The sequence below is a fragment of the Amblyomma maculatum genome, chromosome 1 (assembly GCF_055883805.1).
Source record: "Amblyomma maculatum isolate TAMU_Amacu chromosome 1, ASM5588380v1, whole genome shotgun sequence".
In the NCBI taxonomy this organism is placed as follows: domain Eukaryota; kingdom Metazoa; phylum Arthropoda; class Arachnida; order Ixodida; family Ixodidae; genus Amblyomma; species Amblyomma maculatum.
The window spans coordinates 335268708-335288594 of record NC_139344.1 but is presented as its reverse complement, the minus strand read 5'-3'; the positions used below and the strand labels follow the sequence as shown (position 1 = coordinate 335288594).

Sequence of the window (19887 nt, the reverse complement as noted above, 5' to 3'; positions counted from 1 at the left end):
CCTCTGAAGATCGATGGAAATTTCCTCCGGAAGTAGACAATGGCCGGGACCTGTGCAATGCCGTATTTCCTGGCGTACTTGATGTCGTTTATTTTGACGAACGTCACGTCGAGGTCGTCCACCTCGTCGTCTATGGTCTCCAGCTCCGCTAGCACGCTGTCGCACTTGGGGCAATTGTCGTCAACTGCACCAAAGGAACCAAAGAAACGGGGAAAGGCAGACATTTTGATCGGAGTGCTCTTAGATGATCGTGGAAGTTGCGATCCGTAGGCGCTGCGACGTGGTTAGCGCTCTCGCTCCCTTGCTGCGGAAAACGACAAACTAAATTTTCGTTTTCGTTTTTTTTTTTTTTTTCTCTAGAAATTACCGGAAGGCTGCATGTTGTAGTTGCACCACTGTCTAAAACCTCCCTTGTTGTGCAGACGCTACGGAGCAAGTAAGCTGCTTTTCTCTCCTTTTGAGGCATGCTACTGAAAAAGGACGGCGAACTTTTCTCGGCTTTGTGCTCTGGAGCTCGCCTGCTTGATCAGAGGCTACCTTCTTTCAGCCCACACATGCATATCGCAGTTAGAGAGTCGTATACGCTAGTGAGCGTCGTAATGGCAAAGCATGTTACTCGACGTCTACCGTACAATGCGACGTCTCGCCAGAACGGCAGTATAATGCCTAGAATACACTGCCAGTACATTCAAGGCATTACAACAGCAACCAAAATGCGACTTACAAAAGAAGACGGCAACGAAGTCGTTCTCGTCAAGTAGCTTGTCCAGCATCTTCCTGTTCACCTCTTCTATTTCGTCCTTGAGCTCGATATTCTCGTGGCTGGTAAGCCAGGCCAGCACCTTATCCTCATTGAGCAGGTCACCTGTGGACATCACAGAATAGAAGTAGGTGTGACCGCTTGACGACGAGATTTTGGCGCCGTAAATTCAAAACATGTGAAAAAAAAAATATAGTCATACTAACAGCAACCTTCCCCCTGTTCTTTCATATCTACTGATGGCACTGTATATATATATATATATATATATATATATATATATATATATATATATATATATATATATATATATATATATATATATATATATATATATATATATATATATATATATATATATATATATATATATATATATATATATATAAATATATATATAAATATATATATATATATATATATATATATATATATATATATATATATATATATATATATATATATATATATATATATATATATATATAAAAAGGTACACATACACGTCAAACATTTATAAATTTATAATTGCTAAAATAGGTTTGAGTAAAGAAAAAAAAAGCGGTATGAACAACACAGTTTAACCGCGCCGCTGATTGGCCATCGAGAGCCTTACCGAACTCTGCAGTGGCTGAACGGGTGTGGGTATGAAGCATTTTACGTTTAGCATTTTTACAAGACAAGAAAACGGCGATTTGAGAGCGACGCTTCGCGCGTGCTTAAGTAAAAAGAAACAAAAAAAGAGCTATACCGGCGCGCAGATGATGTCGTCTAGACGAGAAGAGGTTCCCCTTCCAAGACGTTAACCGCCTCAAAAGATCTTCGGGAAACATATTGCCTGAATCTTGAATTCACTGTTCTTGAACGTCTTGCGTCCCGATAAACAGGGTTGGCTACATGCAGCATTAATTGCTCCACCAATTTTCGGTAGTGCCTTCTGCTGCGTGGACAGAAGGAACTGCCGGAACGTAGCCCGTACGGTACTCCCCTTTTGCATCCCCACAGTGCGTCTGCAATGAGCAACTGAGATGACGTTTCGAAATGAAAAAGGTAACTTGTTTTGTTAGTTTATTTCAAATAAAGAAGCCTAGGTGGTTTTACATGTTATATCAAACGCTACTTGTCGCGCCATCTGCAGAAACGCGGCACAGGTCGCGACAGTCCCCTGCGTTGATGTCACTTATACAATGTTGCAAGATTTTGGAACACAAACCGGATTATGGCAACGTTTCCTTTCTTTTTATACTTCTCTCACTGTATGCGAAATTCTAGCTCGCAGTGTTTGGCCCCTCGTTGCACAATGGTCACACACGTGACGCAGTACGTAGTTCGTGCCTCTGTTTCTCGGCCGACATAATGTAGGCATTAAAAAAGAAAACATTCGGACGCTCCGCTATTGCTGCCTTTCCTTCGTGCATCACAGACGAGGAGGCACTGCGGAAAAAGCGTGTTTACCGTCGTATACGACAGGCGTCTTCTTCCTGAAGTAGACCAGGGTCGGGAATGTGGACACGCCGTACTGCATCGCCGCTTCGAAGTCGTTTATCTTCACGAAGTCAATCCCAAACACGTCAGCCTCGTCGTCAATGTTCTCGAGTTCCTTGAGAACTTTCTCGCAGTCCTCGCAGTCTTCTTCATCTGCAGAGATCCGAATAAACCACTCGGTACACGTCATTATGACTGCCTATGATAATAGGCGGTAAAACGAATATCGTGGCACTAAAGTTCCATATTTTCCCAGTCGTGTAGGTTCTTTCGTACTTACGCTGCAGTTATTTATTAAATTCTCGTACCTTTCTATCTTCTAATCACGCAGATAACTCACGCGAATACATAGCGTATGCATGTTTCTCAGCATTGTACCCGTTATCACAGTGACGTATCTTACCACTACATACGTATACCTATCTACGTACTACAAGGAGATGGAGGGCATGCGTTTAGTGTATCTCCATATCTTTGAATTCCTGCAAAGAGGCCCTATAGCGCATACAGTACTAAATCTTTGTCAGGGAAGCGCCATATCGTGACGTCGTCAAGAGAAAACTTGATTGCCTGCGATAACATTTTTTTTTTATTAGCTGCCCGAACTCAACAAACTGGCGCGTTTTCTTTAGCCGATTGACCGAAGCTCATCGTTGTGATCAGCGTTAGTATTCATTTAATTCAGAAGTTTTCAATTACTAGCAGCCCCGATTGTTCACATGTTTGGTGTCAGCGCAGTTTGTAACTATGAGGAATGTTAAAAAATGAAAGAATTTGACGATAATCTCGAAGTGGAACAAACAGAATCGACCGACAGATACCCATATATGACTATTGCTGAGCTCGCGACTGCAAAAAGAAGAAAAAATAGCATGCAATACCAGGCTAAAATTATAATATCGTGGGAGAGCTGTGTTTCATAGGTTTTAATCGTTTGTCGCCTATCTTTGTTTGGTTGGCTGATATGAGACAAACATAGGTCCCCAATTAAATATCTTCTTTTATCGACTGGCTGCGCCACTACAGCTCCATACTGCGGGACTTGCCGTTGCATCGACAATGAGTTGCTATGCGGCTGCTGACCAATCATAACTGCCCCACAAGCAGGAAGAGATGTTTTTTTATTCCAGGTAGTAGCCTCCGGAATTGCGTTTGCGCGCCAATACCTTGGGAAGGAAACGTTGAGAATTGTGTCGATGATACGTGGTGTTATTGCTAGCCTTACAAACGGGGTTGAACACTTAGGAATAGCGGAACGTCCAGGTGCTTTTTAAGGGCAGAAAGATTAGCTTTCGCCTTCAATGTTAGGTGGACTGTAATTGCAGCAGTTACTTTCTTCACATGTCCGCACCTCTCGTTTCTGTTTCGCGCTGTTTCGAATCTATTTCCCGCCATTAGCGAACCCTGAATGCTACCCTTTTAAGACGTAGCCAAGTTTGTTATGCTCCCATAAGTTGAGAAAAAACGCGCAAGGAGGATAGGAGGATAATATACGTGGTACATAAAGAAGAACGATGACAAGAAGTAGTGGTAGAGCTAACCACTACGCATTTACGTATTTACGTAGCTTACGTATTTACCGTTCATTACTGTTTTCTTGTTGTTTATTTCCAGCGTCGCTTTACAACTTTGAACTCTACCTAACCGTGATGGTCAAAATCTCGACCTATAACCTTTATGGAAGTATACGGCATATCGATCACTCAAAATGAAACTTGAAGCTGTAGTATTAATGCCTCATTAAACGCTGTCCTACTTAAGCTAAGGTTGTGTCGTGCAAGTCAGTACTTCAGCAGAGCACGCTGGCGTTGCAAAATGAGCTTACAGAAGAGGACGGCGAGGAAAGGAGAGTCGTCCACGAGTTTGTCGAGCATTCTCCTGTTGACGGCTTCGATTTCGTCGGCAAGTTCCCTGTTGTCGTCGTCAACTAGCCATTCCAGCACTTGTTCCTCATTCTTGATGTCACCTGGATGACAAATCTCTCGTCAGCGACGACGTGCAACGTTTTTGTCGCTCACTTACTGTCGACTAACTCCAAACAAAAGCAAAAGCAAAAAAAAAAAAAAAACACTCTTTTATCAGATTGCGCCATCTTGTAGGAGCAAAGGCATGCATCCACACTAACTCACTCTATAACGCTCGTAAACCCGGCTCTGGTAACACTCAATTTGCACGTTTTCTAGAAATCCAAAGCAGACAGGCCTTCAATCCTTAAACTAAAGATTTATGTCCTGCTTTTTCTCATTTTTTTTTCTTTCTTGATAAGAGAATAGTACGTGCACTATCGTGTATGGCACACCTGCAAAACGTCAAATTCGCGCGGTCGGCCACTCCACTTTTTCATCGCCGTCGCATCTTTCAAGTTCGAAGAACCATTAGGTCATGCTGAAATAGTCTGGTACAGTTCTACTCACAAACTGACAGTGCATACGGTTATCAGTTTTCTAAAAGCAGTCAAGTGAACACTTACCATCATATATGAGTGGGTTGGCGTTACGGAAGTATACCAGACCTGGGAACGTCTTAATGCCGTATCGTTTGGCCAAGGACGGGTCCTGAATTTTGACCATGTGAATGCCATATAGGTCTGCATCATCGTCTATGTTCTCCAGCTCATGTAGGGCTTGGTCGCAAGCCTTACAATGCGGCTTGTCTGTTGGATAAGAAAAACAAAGCATGTTATTGCACTTTAAGAAAAAAAAAAAAAAACTCTGTGACATTGCGTGCAAAGCAGCTAAATGCTCAACATTCCAAAAAAAGAAAAATAATATAAGGTCATGAATGGTGAATTGCTCCATATTTTTGCTCGGTAGTTAGGCCTTACAATTTCCAGACAGACAAAAGGATTCCGCAAGTTTAATGTGAAAAAAAATGTCGTTGCCTCCAATCTGAATGTCGGTAAAAAGATAAATATTGATCCATTTCTAAATACAAAACATGCTGACGACATTTGGCGTGTCAACACTGTTGCTGAACAAGGTGCTAAGCATCGCGGTGATAACTGAAAACTAATTGAAAATTAAAAGGTTATGACTTGTTATCACGTCCTTTCGAAGAACAATGTGTGACGTCCGTTAAGTATGAGATGCGCTCACATTACAGATATGCATCATTGTTGTTACAAATGGAAGATGTACAGAGAGTAATTAGAAAAAAAAAAAGGAAAGTACCGAATAATGTTATATCTTATTCCTGTTGCAGGGAATTCCTTGCGGGTGTGTTAGAATGATATCTCTCTTCCCTACGAACTATCATGCATTGACACTCATCTGTTGCATGCATGGGAGAACACCATGCAACAGCTCATCAGCACGGAGGTCAGGTGTCCACAACGAATTTCTCCCTAGAAACAATGGACAAGGGTTTACCACATGAACGACAACAGAAACAGCACACACCAGGACTTGGAAGTAGGTGTAGAGAGGTATAGGTAGAGGTCGTGTGTGGTGACAAATACCATGGGCGCAAGGCTTTGAAAGTGCTTACGAGCAGTTTCAAAGTGAACGATGCTTCAGGGACACGTATCTGCGGGGGATAAAGTGGGCGCATCGAAACTGCGGTCAGGGGCAAAGCATGACTCACAGAAGAAGACGGCCAAATACTGAGTTTCTTCAATGAGACGATCCATCATGTCACGGTTCACAGTTTCAATCGTGTCCTCGGATTTTTGCAAGACGAGCCATTGTAACACCTCCTCCTCTGCGCCCAGGTCACCTGCATGTTTGTTCGGAAAGTCGTTTTGACAATCAGTAAGAATGAACCAGGTTCATGCGTTATTTAACAAACTTCGCCTATGCTGAATTTGTAAATCGATTCTTTGAAAGCATACATACGTTTGCAATTCATTTACCTCGTGGCTATATCTTGTAAAAACGGCAATAAAATGGCTTGATAATACCGCCAGCCACTTATTCATCTGCTACAGGCACCATTAATATTTCGGAGAAATTCCATGGGAATATAAAGGAGCGTTAAGTCTTTGATCACTTCATTGCTGCAGAACTGGACCAGATGCTATATTTGCTCTATTGCAGATATATATAGAAGCGTGGAACAGGCGACAATTATTATAGCATAGCAGACGAAGTGTATGCCATTTTGTTGTTCACTTCGTCTGTTATTCCTTTATCGTTTCTCTGAGTTCATATCTCATATCTAAAATGCATAAATTGATTAGATGATCCAGTATCATCTTATATCAAATAACTAGACCCGTCAATTCGTCTTTATGCAGGGTCTGCGTGCTTATGATTCTCCCAGTCCAAAAATGACGAAGGCTGGTCGCTGAAACACTGGGGTGACGTACCTTCGTACACGTTTGGTATCTGGTTCTCGAAGTAGACAAGACCCGGAAGATCCTTCACGCCATACTCCTGTGCCATGGCAATATCAGTTGTCTTGACGAACTGGATGCCGTGACGATCCGTGTCGTCGTCGATGTTCTCCAGCTCGTTCAAAATTGTTTGGCAATCCTCACAGTCGGAACCTTCCGAATCTGTGGAGACACCAGAAATGGGTGCACTCAACGTCTGTGCCACTCGGAGAGCTGGGAGCTCAGCAGCTTCATTAACGTGCACAATGATATATCCAAAGGAGATTGTGCACGTTATGACGAAAATTAAGACAACTGAGTCCAATACCTGACGGACACCAGAACGGGCACGAAGTAAGAAAGAAATGTACGTGGTGGGAATATGCACCCATTTCGCACCCAATAGAGGGAAAGAGTTTTAAAGAAAGGCATGAATACCACTGTGAACTGCAACTGTCTTGCACTGCACCCTGTGACGAGGAACAAGCGAAGAAAGATTTTTATTGGTGTTGGTGTGCTCATAAGAGGTGGATATTTGGTTTGGTTTATAGCAGTTAATATGTCACAAAGCGACATCGGCTATGAAGGAGGCCGTAATGGATGGTTCCGGTAATCTCAGTCACCTGGGATTCTTCAACGTCCACTGACATCGCACAGTATATGGACGCCTTTGCTTTTCGTTTCTAATGAAATGCGGTCCTCGCCGCCGGGATCAAGTCAGCATCCTCGATATCAGCAGTCCAGCGCCCTAACCGTTGAGCCGCCGCGGCGGGACACATAAGGAGTGCGAATCTATACTAGCACATAAGGAACCGGCTTAGTCGAAGCCGCGACTCTATACAGGAAGTAAGAAATGAAGTAAGGCTTGGACTTCCTGTGATATTTTTCGTGATTCTAGCCGAATGCCCAAAGGGAGGTCCTGATTCAATGGCCTAATATTGATTCCAATTACATTCCCCATTAGATGGAGATAGTCACTCTTTTCACGTATATTTAGGCGTAGATATATCGCTAGTTAGCAGTGTCGTATGTCGAACCGTGTTGGCACAAGTAATGGCTTTCACCCACGCATCGGGAACAACAGTGCGAAAACTCTAAATGTGGCAGAATGTGACAGTGTACGCAGGAGCTAGTCAAAACATGGGCTACCTCCTGGTCTGTCTGAGCATACTAGCCAAAGGTACTGATATTAGCACATGCTGAGCATACGCCGGGTACTCACAGAATAAAACCGCCAGGTACTTCGCCGCCTTGATAAGCTTCTTGAGTCCCTCTCCATCTACTTCTTCGATGATCTCACTCCCGGGATTCTTCTGGAGGAGGATCCACTCGAGGATGCGTTCGCCGCTCTTGAAGTCACCTTGAAGATAAAACGCGCAACGTATGACGACGTTTTGCGGCAAGGCGTAATGTGAGCTGTCTTTTTTTTTTTTTCGCATTTCTCCAACTTCAAAGTGCGGGACAGCAAGCAACATCAGTTAGACTGCGATTCAGCAAAGCAAGCACGACTAGAGCATGAAGCAGAGCTTTGCCTGCGCACAAGAGCGAAACTCCCTTTTTTACACCCTTCTCGAGTGCGCGTATGCGACGGCGTAAGCTGACGGTGTTCCGGGTTTGAGTCGACTTGGAAGTAATGAACGAGCATTGTCAGAAAAAGTGAATACATGAATTTTCCCGCATCCTATACGCTTTGTTTTGTTTAGCTTCATGGACTTCAATTTGAAACCCGGTTGTGAGCTTCTGAAACTTTGAGCCTCTGATATATCAAAATGAACAAGTTATATAAGAAGAATCAAAACCAGCATGGGCATGGCCTCGTAGATGCTTCGTTTTCCGGTTTCACTCATAATTTACAATAACGCTTAACAGTAGCGTTTGTGAACGTGCGTTCTTAGGCTAGATGGTGCTTTCACGGCAGGGTATGAGCTACGCAGAGAGAGAACACTGCTTGTCAGGTTATTTTTCCAGTCTCCTTCTTGGTTTTGTCCATCGCCGCAAGCACAGTTAGCACCTCGTAGTCCTTTGCGGTGAAGAATGTCAAATTAAACAGGAACATGCGCGGTAACGGAAAGTGATATGCGGCCCCTTAGAGAACTAACCGTTTGTTGTCAAATTACTCAAGAAGACTGAATAAGTCGCCATTTCGACCTCAGTGGCTGTCGTTTGGTTTCTGAAAGTCATTTGCACCGAACTGTGCAGTGCTTATTTTGAGCTTTTTCTCGGCATTTCGCTACACACATTTCGTGTAGTTGTAGCATAATCGTAAGCCTACTACAAGTAATCAAAGGAGTAAACCACAGTTATCAGCACAATAAACAGGTCGGGAAGACTTTACTCTGTTGCGGTGAAAGGTAAGTGAACAGGTTAACCTGCACCTCAACACGATCCTTATTTTATTGTTTGAATTGTTTTTTCGACCACCGATCAAGGTTAAGCACCGAAAGAACGCTACACTCAGCATATTATAATGTGTTCATATTAGAGAAATTTAGCATGAAACGATTCGCGATCCGACACCGTGACCCGCTACCGCGCGCCGCCGGTGCCTGCGCACTGATTGGTCCCGACGCGGAAGACTGTGTGCCGTCTTCCAGCTTGTAGCACCATCTAGTACCGCCAGGGCGATCTGGGCATGCGCAGTGTAATGCGCGGTTGTGGATCACTAACGGAACGCGGATCGCGCTATACTAAATCTCTCTATTGTTGCAGCGTACGGCACATGGTGCACGCACTGCAACATCTCATGACGCCAGGCAAAAGCTGTAGCGGGCGGTCGAAAAAAACTGATTTTCGCTCTGCGCACAGAGTAGGCGGCATGCAGCTACGGTATGCTGCACACCACCGTCGTGACCGGAGGAGAGCCACCGACCGGCGTAGATGACGGGCTCTTTGTCGTCGTTGCGGAAGAACAGAATGGCCGGGATGGCGAACACGCCGTACTTCTTGGCCAACGCCATGTCGTCGATCTTCACCATGTTGATTCCGTGCGCGTCCGCGTCATCGTCGATCTTCTCCAGCTCCTCGAGGACCTTGACGCACTGCTTGCAGCCAGTCTTGCTGTCTGTAAAAAAAGAGAAAAACAAGACAACAACAGTGCGATTGGTTTCGATTATTATTGCCGGTGTCCGAAATGTTTCAGTGCAGAAACGCACTCACGCCACGTAGTGATTAAAAGTAACATATGTGTTCATGATATGCTGTCACGCTAGCAGCATTAAAGTTTAGTAAATCATCTCATTCAAGTCCAATCGCTAGGCCTGCACGTTATATCGTAAGGGTGAAGAACCAAACGCGACATGGGGATTTGATATGGTTCACAGACAGCCTCTTGATGATTGATGAACATCATCTTACAGAAGAAAACGGTGAGGTACTCAGACTTGGCCAGGATCCTTTCGAACATTCGCTTGTTCACCCTTTCGATGGCGTCATCCATTTCCATGTTCTCTGGATTGGTGAGCCATTCGAGCACTTCCTCTTCATCGAAAAGATCACCTGTTAAAAAAAAAAAAATCAGAGTTAAATCGTTGCTAAACCTAACACAACTTGCGAAAACATTAGTTTGGAGTAGTTTGGTATATGGCAGATGTAGTTGACCTTCGCTGTCTTCTCGCCCGCTGTTGCAAGCGGCATACCTCAGCCTCGGACAAGTGCTACGAAGGACCAGGCTCGCTACTCATTTCTAAGCAGACTGAATTCAATCGGCTCATCACGCGAGTTTATACAGTCAAACCACGCGACACATGCGTCACTGCTGACGTTGCACAGATATGTAATGTAAGTAAAAACGAAAGCAAGTAACTTTACGATCAATGTCCAACATAGATCGTATATTTCCGGTTTACCTCTTGAAAAGATGGCGGTCGCAGAGCACCTAATGAATTCTTATAGCCGTCTACTATCACGAACTGAAATGTAGGCTGATCCCGAGAGAGACAATTAAGTGCGACTAGCGAAGATGGATGACGTAGTTGAAAGCAAATAGAGTGCAGCTAATGGTGATTTCATTCTAAGTATAGGTCTAAGAAAGACACGTTTATTTGTGAAATAACGGCACAGTATTAGCGCTCAAAATCGGCCTCAAGAATTCGCATAAAAGCAGCATTAGCGACTTTGTTAAATAAGGTGAACTTCTTCAAGGTCACATTGGTAGACTGTTTTTGATGGCATATACAGTGAAAGCTCTTTAATTATAACGCAAATAATATGAGCCCCTAACGTTTTATTCTACGTACCCTTCATCATTGGGTGCAATAAGAAGTTTCGCTTGGAACCCCTATATTGGAAGTTTTTGTTCCCTTTCGAGTTCGAAATATCGATGACGGACTGAACGATGTGGGTTCACTGCATTGCAGAATGTATGCACACAAAAAACGTTCCCAGGTCCATACCGGTGAATTTGAGGTGTTTTCCGTGCCGGAAGTAGGCGAGGCCAGGGGGGTTGCGGATTCCGTACTTCTTGGCCATCAGGTTGTCCTGCATCTTCACCAGGTGCACCTCGTAGTCGCTGCAGTCGTCGTCAATGTTTTCCAGGTGCATCAGCATCTCCTTGCTCTCGTCGTCATCCTCGAGGTCTTTTCGAGCGTGGAAGTGGAATAGAAAAGTCGCGTCATTTGCGTTTCACTGCGCTTACCCCAGCAGCAGTATAGTGGGAGCTGCAGGTCCCTCCAGCATGAAAGGCAGCAGCGTGTTTGTGCAAAAAAAAAAGAACTTTTTGGAGATCTTTTTGTTATGCTGCACAAATAAATATACAGTAATAATTCACTTAACGATAAGACATTGTTGCCTTTGATTCAGAGGAATCTATATTATAGCGAAAATTACGAGGAGTATTGGGCCTTGGTAACTTTGCAATACAGGTGTGCACTTAATCTTAAGCTGTGTTGACCAGACATTTAACAAAAAAACACCGCGGAGAGCTGGGTTCGCGTAAACCTATGAGATCCAGTCGGAAACTAAGCTAGGCTAATTTCAACATACCCACATATCTAAAGAATTTAAGCTTGTAATCTACTGCGCACAGAACTCTCAAGCCAGTTTTATTACATAGCTACTTCCATTTCTCAGGGCAAAAGCTAATGCCAGAAAAAAATGATTACTTTCTGGTAGCCATTAAACAGGCGATCATAAAACGTTAAGCGGCATTTGTGCATCAGCAGTTTATTTTTAATTATTTTATTTTCGCATTCATTTTCAATGTATGCACTTTAATTGCATCTTTTCGATTTCGCTTTTGATGAGTAACGCGACTCATTCGCATTCTTCGCGCTCCCAGAAGCAGCAATACACTTCATTTTATCCGTTTTCTTCTCGCACAGTTAAGCAAGCGCTAGGTCCCGTCACTCTCGCTAGGTGTTGCTAGTGCCATGCGCCTTCTGCTCCGTGTTCTCTCGCATCCTTTTCCTTACTCCTACACGAGCGCTAGTTCCTATCGCGCCTGCTAGGAGAGCTATTGCGTGCGCTTTGTCCTCTTCCTTTCTCTCTCAGACTCATTCGCTCTGGTCAGAAGGCCTTTTGCTCTAAACAATACCAACAATGCGCTTTTGCGGAAACGTGAACTATACTATTGACGCCGTAAAATGTTCGTTTGTAAAACAATACTTTTACAACGAAAACATGTAGAAAACTTAGAGGTCAGTTCGTACTGCTATACTATACTTATCGCAATCCTTTACTGCAGGATTCTCGGCCGGTATTGCATTAAAGAAGCGCCGCAACACCAATATGCAAATCGGAAAGTAGCGCGTGTAAGGCAACTAAGGTCATCACGCGCCAAACAAAACATTCACGGCGTGCCTTTCATATCCCAAGCTGAAATATAAAACACAGACCTGTGACACAGCATCGTTTTCTGGAAGAAGGAAGCAAAACCATAGTTCCGGTCAGTATTACTTACAGAAGAAAACGGCCAGGTAGTCCGTGTCGACAATCATCTTATTGAGCATGTCCCTGTTGATGTTTTCGATGGTGTCCTCGTTCTTCTGCTGTATCAGCCAGCTGAGCACATTCTCTTCTTTGGTCATGTCGCCTGCGCGCAGCACGAGAGCCGTCAGCCGAGAGAAAGATGAAAGGGGAGTATGGAAAAATATCGTTCGACGTTGACAAACGCACCCACGTAGATGCTGGGAACGCCGTGCTCGAAGTAGACCAGCGACGGATACTCGGACACGCCCAGCTCTTTGGCATATACTTCGTCGTCGATCTTGACGAAGTAGATGCCTTGCTTGTCGGTGTCGTCGTCGATGTTCTCCAGTTCCTCCAATACCTTGTCACATTCCGGGCAGTCATCCGAGACTTTGGTGAAGAAACAAAATAAAGGAGAAAAGATAGAGACGCGTGACTGCCATGGCATGTGGATGCCTCCATAGGCAGACGTGACTCGTGAAGTCTAGAAGCAAAAGCTTGCCTGAAACCATAGAATGGAGGAACGCAAAATGCTAGCAAGCATTCAATATACAGTCCTCTTAAGAAGCGTCCAGACCGGCAAGTATACCACTCGGTCAAGCGGCTCAGCTCTGGAAGCAATCTTAGTGCTTAGGGACTGAAGAGTTGACGAATGACCAAAGTTCTTTCCACTCTCCAGTGATTTGGAACCCCGGGCACGCTACACGAGCTGCACTGCCTTCAAGAGGAACAAATCATGTAGTCTGGGAGCTTTTTAAGAGGACAATACGTGATTCGTGGCTAAAACAGCATTATGCACGGTAAGCCAGACATTGGTCGCACAAAAGCGCCACTCTTTGTTTGGTGCCGAGCACACCAAAGCATGTTCGGATTACAATTAAAAAGAAAGCTGTCAAGCTATAGCACTAGAGATGAATGCCAGTGCATTATCTGGCACTAGAGGTTCACTAGAGGTCCAAGCTAGCAGTAGTTGAGATGCATTCGAGTGATGCGCTCACAGAAGAACACGGCGACGCTCTCCATGTCCTCTAAGAGCATCTCGAGCATCCGGCGGTCAACGAGCTCGATTTCGTCGTCGGACCTCTCCTTCATCTCCGTCAGCCACTTGAGCACTTGCTCTTCGTCCTTGAGGTTTCCTGAAAGCAGAGGCACAGTGGTATCATCCCTCTTTACGTTCACGACAACGACTATGCCACATATATACTCCCTGAGAGAAGAGTTGAGTGTAGTTGTGTTGAAATAACGTTATGGTAACGATAATGTACTCTTGGAAAAAAAATTGTGAACAGCATAAGCACGGATAAAACTGTATTACGTACGAGGCGTGTACTGAGTTTCACATAATTATTCGCAACTTTATTTTGAAACTCTGTGAAGAAGTAGGAGCCTCTAAACCGAAAAAAAAAAAAAAAAGCATAAGCTTGGTTCAGCAGCCAGATCTATGATACAAGTGGCAACAAAAAGTTTGAGTCTTTGTGAAGTAAACAAAATCAAATCAGTAAACTAAAAAAAATTAGTCAGGCCAAATGCGAGGCTGAACACCTTCTGTGGATATGTTCTGCATTCGACACGATGCGGGAAAGAACTCTTTACACCCCGGGCAGGCACCGACCTAGCATTGTGCAGGAATGGATCGATCCGCCCTGGCACATCGTACCCACGGACTCACTCCGAGTTTAGTGAGCTTTCCTACACTACTTCAAGGTAAAAGAATGACCTCGTCGCTTCTTTGCACAACTGACCTCGGGGCCACTCAGTTTCAATGAAGAAGAGGAAAGCAGCATTCCTTCCCCAACTTCCGTAGAGCACCTCATTTCTACCTCAATGTTACGCCTAGTTAATGCAGAAATAAAGACGTATTAAAATTATTACTGTGCTTAGACGCTGCTGCTTTGGACTCTGATTACCAGAACTGAAGTTTCCTAAAATTTTCGATAGCGCGACTGCTGTTTTCTTGGTTGTGTGCCAGAGGAATAAATCATTATTCCTTTGACGGTGATATCATAGCAAATCATTCGGCGGCTCCTTTCTGATTTACAGGAAAGATGTGAATTATTTGGAAGCAAATTTTATTATTTGGTCGATGTCACAGAGCAAACTGTATTTATACCTCTAAGAGAGTCCAGTGAACAACATGTAACATCCGCTCGCCAACTTGAAACTCAGTTGTACGCTAAGCGTACTCAGATACGGCCCAACTGACACGCGACTGGGTAGCGAGCGTAGTACGAGTTGTATAATCACGTGAAAATTGAGCAGCATGGGCGTGAGTTTTCTGTGGCTCACCATCATAGTACTGAGGAAACTTCTTTTTGAAGAACACCAAGGCGGGTAGCGAGATGATATCGTAAGCCTTGGCGATTTTCGGGTCTGTGACCTTGACGAAGTCGATGTCCATTGCCTCTGCTTCGTCATCGATGTTCTCCAGCTCGGTGAGAACTTTGTCGCACTCCGGGCACTTGGGCTTGGCTGTGTAATGGAAACAAGCACATGTGAAGGCTATTGTAAAGGACGGCCAGCATTTTATGTAGTAACTCTTCTGCAAAGCGTCGAGCGCAACAGCGACAAAAACCGCTGATAAGAACTTTCAGTAATGCTTTAGCCGTACGGCACTAAATACTTTCCCGGATGCTTGCACTCGCAGCTACCTTGTAACGCAAATATGTCCCGTATAATATATTTTGAGCAGAAAAAAAATGTGAGGGGGGGGGGGGGAAGGGGAGTGGGGGCTGCTAAAATATCGAATATAGCACGTTCAATGCAATCTACCTAGTTTCACCGAGTCATGACAGTGTTTCATTTACATGCAGTGAAATTAAAATGAGCTCACATGCTCGGAAAGCTCGAAGTAAAGCTTTAGTATGGGGCACTTACTGAAGAAGACGGCAACGTAGTCGTTGGTGCTCAGCAGTTTGTCAAGCATTTTCTGGTTAACGCTCTCTATCTGGTCTGGAATGTCAAGGGTCTCCTCGCTCGTCATCCACTTCAAGATCTCGTCCTCGTCCATCAGGTCGCCTGCACGAAAATACGAAGCGCGTTTAGAATTTTTTCTTTTTCTTAGTCGTTAGTGTTAACGTCGTGCGAGCTCACTCAGTGTGTGCTTTTCTGAGCTCTCAGTCGAAGCAAGAACAGAAACATGTGATGATTTTTTCAGTGCAGTTGTGTTTCATAGAACACTTCAACAAAGCTGTTTAGTGAAAATTCAGATATTTTGGGCAGCTACCAGTAAAAAAAAAAAAAAAGAAAGAAATTAAATGTAACTTCAGATTAAAAGAAAGCTTCGGCGTACAGTTCAGGAATTACGACAAGGCTTTGTACACCGAACAACGTTACTCATATCGTTGGACTTTGTGGACAGTGGTCCAATCTGCATCGTTTGCAGGTCTCTCTGTTGCTGGGAATTTTCGGAACATATTCGCAGTGGTCACATAAGATTAACTGAACCAGTATGTTGGCGCGAGAAAAGTGGTTAAAGGGCTAGCTTAAAAAGGCGGCATCATAAATGAAGTGTTCTCAAAGGCCACCGTTGCACCATACTACATTTCTAGGCCCGGTAATTAGCATCATGGTCATGACGTAAGACGCCTACCCTTGTAGTGTACAGGCTGTCCGTTCCTGAACAGCACAATGGCTGGAAGGCGGGTCACTCCAGCCTGCTTCTTGGCTAGCTTGGTGTCGTCAGTGGTCACGATGATGATTCCGTGGTCGTCAGACTCGTCGTCGATGTTTTCGAGCTCTGTTAAGATCTTCGGACATTCCTTGCAGTTATCGGGCGCTGCGGTCAGGGTAAAAAACAAACAAAAAACGTATTGCTTAAACACGTGCTCGCACACAGCGCGTGTGCGAGCTGCACCACTCCAGCGTCTTTCGCTTCAAGACAGCCATCGACGAAATAATCCACCAACTTTAATAACCAAGTCCCAGGGCAATATCTTAAAATTGAGCGTTTGTGCAGATTTGATATATATATCATATAAATGACGCACCAAAGAATACCATGACGTATTCCTTTTGGCGAAGCAGCATTTCCAAAATTTCCTCGGTGACCTCCTCAATAGTGTCTTCAGACTTTTGGTGCAGGATCCACTTCAGAACCTCGTCCTCATCCTTCAGATTTCCTGCGGGCAAAGGGGCAAAGACATGGACCTTATTGTGACAAGCGGTAAACGACGGTAAAGACGGTAATAGTCTACTTTCATTGCCCTGAGCCAGCCTCGCAGTCCTTGCTTTGATGCGGCTGAGGCTGTGACGGCTCATGCTGAAGGACGGCGGAGCGATATTGACTGAATCTAGCACCGCAGCTGTAGGGTAACCATTAATAAAGAAGGGGGAAAACAAGGCGACGTTTAAAGACATTCATTCAAAGGGTAACGACTAGCTCTAACGTAACTTGCGATGAGTGATAAAAACCTAGCTGCGCGACTGCATCTTTTCGCTGAGTCATACAGACACCTCAGAGGGCTAGGCATATATCCTAAAGAGTGAGAGAACGAGCAAAATGATGGTAAAATATCTAAAAATCCCCTGATGTTATGCGCACAAAATGTGCGTTTCGTGAGCAAAGCAGGCTATGGTTGCGTGAACACGGAATATTCGTGGTCATTGCGGTCAGCCGATGAGATTTGTCAGTAGAAATGGGGCCTCTCCCAATGACACTCTCATTACTTTTCTTTTCGTCATTAATTACAGTAAGTTCCCGAGGTTTACCGATGATAAATATGAGCCGTATACATGCAAGCATGCATATAAAAAATCAAGATCTACCTCGCGTGAAAGCTCGGAATGACACGAAGCAGCGCGGAAATAACGTCATGCGCAATGTATCAACACGCCTGTTTTCCCCAAAGAAGGTCATCTATAGATTTTCAACTCTGTCGTGCTCGATTACCGCGCATTTCGCAACCTATAGCCCTCTCGACACCTTTGCCTCAACGGGGTATAACTGACTGAGAACTGTTCACTGTCCCCGAGACCACCATTTTCTATCTTCACGCCTACTCATTCATCATTTCTTCTCCTTTCCCACTTTGATTTTCGCGAGAGAAAGCTTTTTTTTTTTCTTCCACTGCCTAACTGTTTCTCAGTTGTTTGCGCATGTAACTGTTTTTGAACATGCGACTTCAGCGTTTAATTCAATCAACCAACCAACAAGTCTCATCCACCCACCCACCCACCCATCTACCCACCGCCTCCCATGTACCTTCGTAGACGTTGGGAATCTTGTCCTCGAAGTATACGAGTGCGGGCAGCTCATCGAGGATTCCGAAGTCCTTGGCCACACTGTCGTCGTCGATCTTGACAAAGGGGACGTTGTGCTTGTCCAGGTCGTCATCAATGTTCTCAAGTTCAGCGAGCACCTCGGCACTCGCCTTGTGGTCCTTGTCGTCTGGCGGGAGGAATAGAATCCGATCGAAATTGGCAATTTTTAGAATTATTATTTTTATGGAGGTTTAACGCACCGAAATTGTAATTTGTACGAGGCGAAAGTGTAGACGGACTTCATGCACCAGGTCGGTATCACACAAGCTGTTCTTTCACGGTTTCTATCGCCACAAGCTTGTATCGTTTTTGGTACTGCTTTCTCGACCGGGAGAAAAAAAGTGACACAGATGCCAGGCGGCATTTTTTCGGTAGTCCTTTTTATCTTGGTCTTATCACTCACAAGAGTGATAACCGGGTTAAAAGCGCGTATTTATATGGGATTTTAGATTAGCGCGAAGTTACGCAGACCTGCGCAGTTTAGCTTTTGAAGCAAAAATCGGAATCAGATATTCTTGTGTGGTACGTCATCAGTTGGCGCAAGCGCCTGTTTCACGCGGAAAGCGAAGTACTTGATACAGAAGGTAAACTCACAGAACAAGACGACCAGGAAAGGGTTCTCGTCAATGAGCTCAAACAGCATTTTCTCCGTAATTTCTTCGATCTCTTCCGACTCCTTCTGCTTAATAAACCAGGCAAGGACTTTGTCTTCATCCATCAGGTCCCCTGTCAAAGCAAGCAGAAGGAAGGAGTTTAGATGTGTGAGCGGTGTATCTTCTGGGAACTAAATTAAAAGTGAAACAATAAATCATGCTTGATACCGGCACAAGAGTTCATTATGCGTCATTTTAAACACAGGTATGGTTGGTTTCTAGCTGCCAGTTGGTTTTCTTAAGCAACGTAGGTTGCCACAAAGCTGTCGTATTGCCGGAGCACCGTCGAACTGTATTGTGGCGCCTTCATAAAGCGTTCTTCTGTCCTTGCGCCTTGCCGTTGGCTTGTTTCGTACCTCGTCTTCTCATATTTTCGTTTTGATTGTATGGCCCCAGTCGGAAAAAAAAAAAAGGAACTTCGGAAGAGTTATTGTCACAACAGAATTTCTGTACGGTTTTTGACAGTGAACCTGTTGTGAAACAGAAATTTCGGTAGTTACGACAGAAAAGTGCTACAGAACTACAGACTACAGAAAAATACGACAGAAATAACTGGAGACCTATAGGAAGGTACTACAAAACTACAGAAAATTCTGACAAACTACTGAATATTTTGTCGTACTTTTGACACATTCTGTAGCTTTTTTTCGACTGGGGCATGTCATTTACGCATGCAATAATCAAAATATATCGGATACTTGACTACAAGCGAAGTTTAGGCTGCGTGAATAAGACGAGGACAAGAGAGAAACGAATGCGAGACCGCAGGCGCAGGCTTCCTGCCATTTGTACAGGGAAACTTACAACGTTATGTCTTCCATTGTATCCCTCAATGGACAAATTTAGTGACGCATGTTGTTTAGAAAGGCTAGTTTATTACAGTGCATCTACCTCTACATGGCTCATTCTTGATCATATAACCATGTCTAGCCCTTTTTCGTGTTCGCAAGACCACACCGGAGGCGCGTAGGGCGAATAATGCAACCTTCGTTGCCACCAGGTGTCAGTGCCCCGTAGCAAGGTGTCGTCAAAGCTCTTGAAACGCCCATTTGTGCGTGTTTTTATAGCAGTAAGCAATATTAGACATAGGACAGCGCGGTCATACAGCCATACAGCCAGTACACAAATGGCAGTACCGTGGAAGAAGGGATGAAGGATGGTATGAAAAAGGCACGATCACGTTTCTTAGTTTTTATTGAACACAACTGTAAAATCTAATAAACCAATTGTGACACTCAGTAAATGCGGTCGCAAACGCGTCGACTACCAAAAGTGCAGCGTCGACGCCATGAAGATGCAGCTGTGTAAGCCTGCTTAGTACTGTCATTAGCACAATCAATACAAAGTAGTGCCAAAAGTTGTTATTCTTGGGGAAAGATCCCTCCAACAGCTGCTCTGTATACTAATACATTTTCAGGAATCGTAATCGTGATCTGAGGTTTCTGTTCTCGCAGCTAGGTGAAAGCGACGCCTAAATTTGTGGGTACCCTAGGTGAGCCGCCTATGCGCATTGT

General features: G+C 44.3%; 1 protein-coding gene across 3 annotated transcripts in view; it reads right to left on the bottom strand.

Moving 5' to 3' along the window:
* hlk (hulk) overlaps nucleotides 1–19887 on the bottom strand; it is a 109286-nt gene that overhangs the window by 3143 nt on the left and 86256 nt on the right. For 2 of the 3 annotated variants that reach the window (XM_084587749.1, XM_084587767.1), the window contains exons 13-32: nucleotides 18315–18446; nucleotides 17662–17847; nucleotides 16448–16579; nucleotides 16051–16236; nucleotides 15336–15476; nucleotides 14748–14930; nucleotides 13460–13597; nucleotides 12669–12851; nucleotides 12454–12585; nucleotides 10949–11131; nucleotides 9912–10052; nucleotides 9397–9618; nucleotides 7780–7917; nucleotides 6552–6740; nucleotides 5828–5959; nucleotides 4716–4898; nucleotides 4071–4211; nucleotides 2216–2398; nucleotides 725–865; nucleotides 2–184 (exon numbers count right to left, since the gene is read on the bottom strand). In XM_084587749.1, coding sequence (XP_084443875.1) covers nucleotides 2–184; nucleotides 725–865; nucleotides 2216–2398; nucleotides 4071–4211; nucleotides 4716–4898; nucleotides 5828–5959; nucleotides 6552–6740; nucleotides 7780–7917; nucleotides 9397–9618; nucleotides 9912–10052; nucleotides 10949–11131; nucleotides 12454–12585; nucleotides 12669–12851; nucleotides 13460–13597; nucleotides 14748–14930; nucleotides 15336–15476; nucleotides 16051–16236; nucleotides 16448–16579; nucleotides 17662–17847; nucleotides 18315–18446 — 3249 coding nt within the window. The remainder of the gene's footprint in view (nucleotide 1; nucleotides 185–724; nucleotides 866–2215; nucleotides 2399–4070; nucleotides 4212–4715; nucleotides 4899–5827; nucleotides 5960–6551; nucleotides 6741–7779; nucleotides 7918–9396; nucleotides 9619–9911; nucleotides 10053–10948; nucleotides 11132–12453; nucleotides 12586–12668; nucleotides 12852–13459; nucleotides 13598–14747; nucleotides 14931–15335; nucleotides 15477–16050; nucleotides 16237–16447; nucleotides 16580–17661; nucleotides 17848–18314; nucleotides 18447–19887) is intronic. The other variant, XM_084587757.1, reaches the window with a different exon arrangement.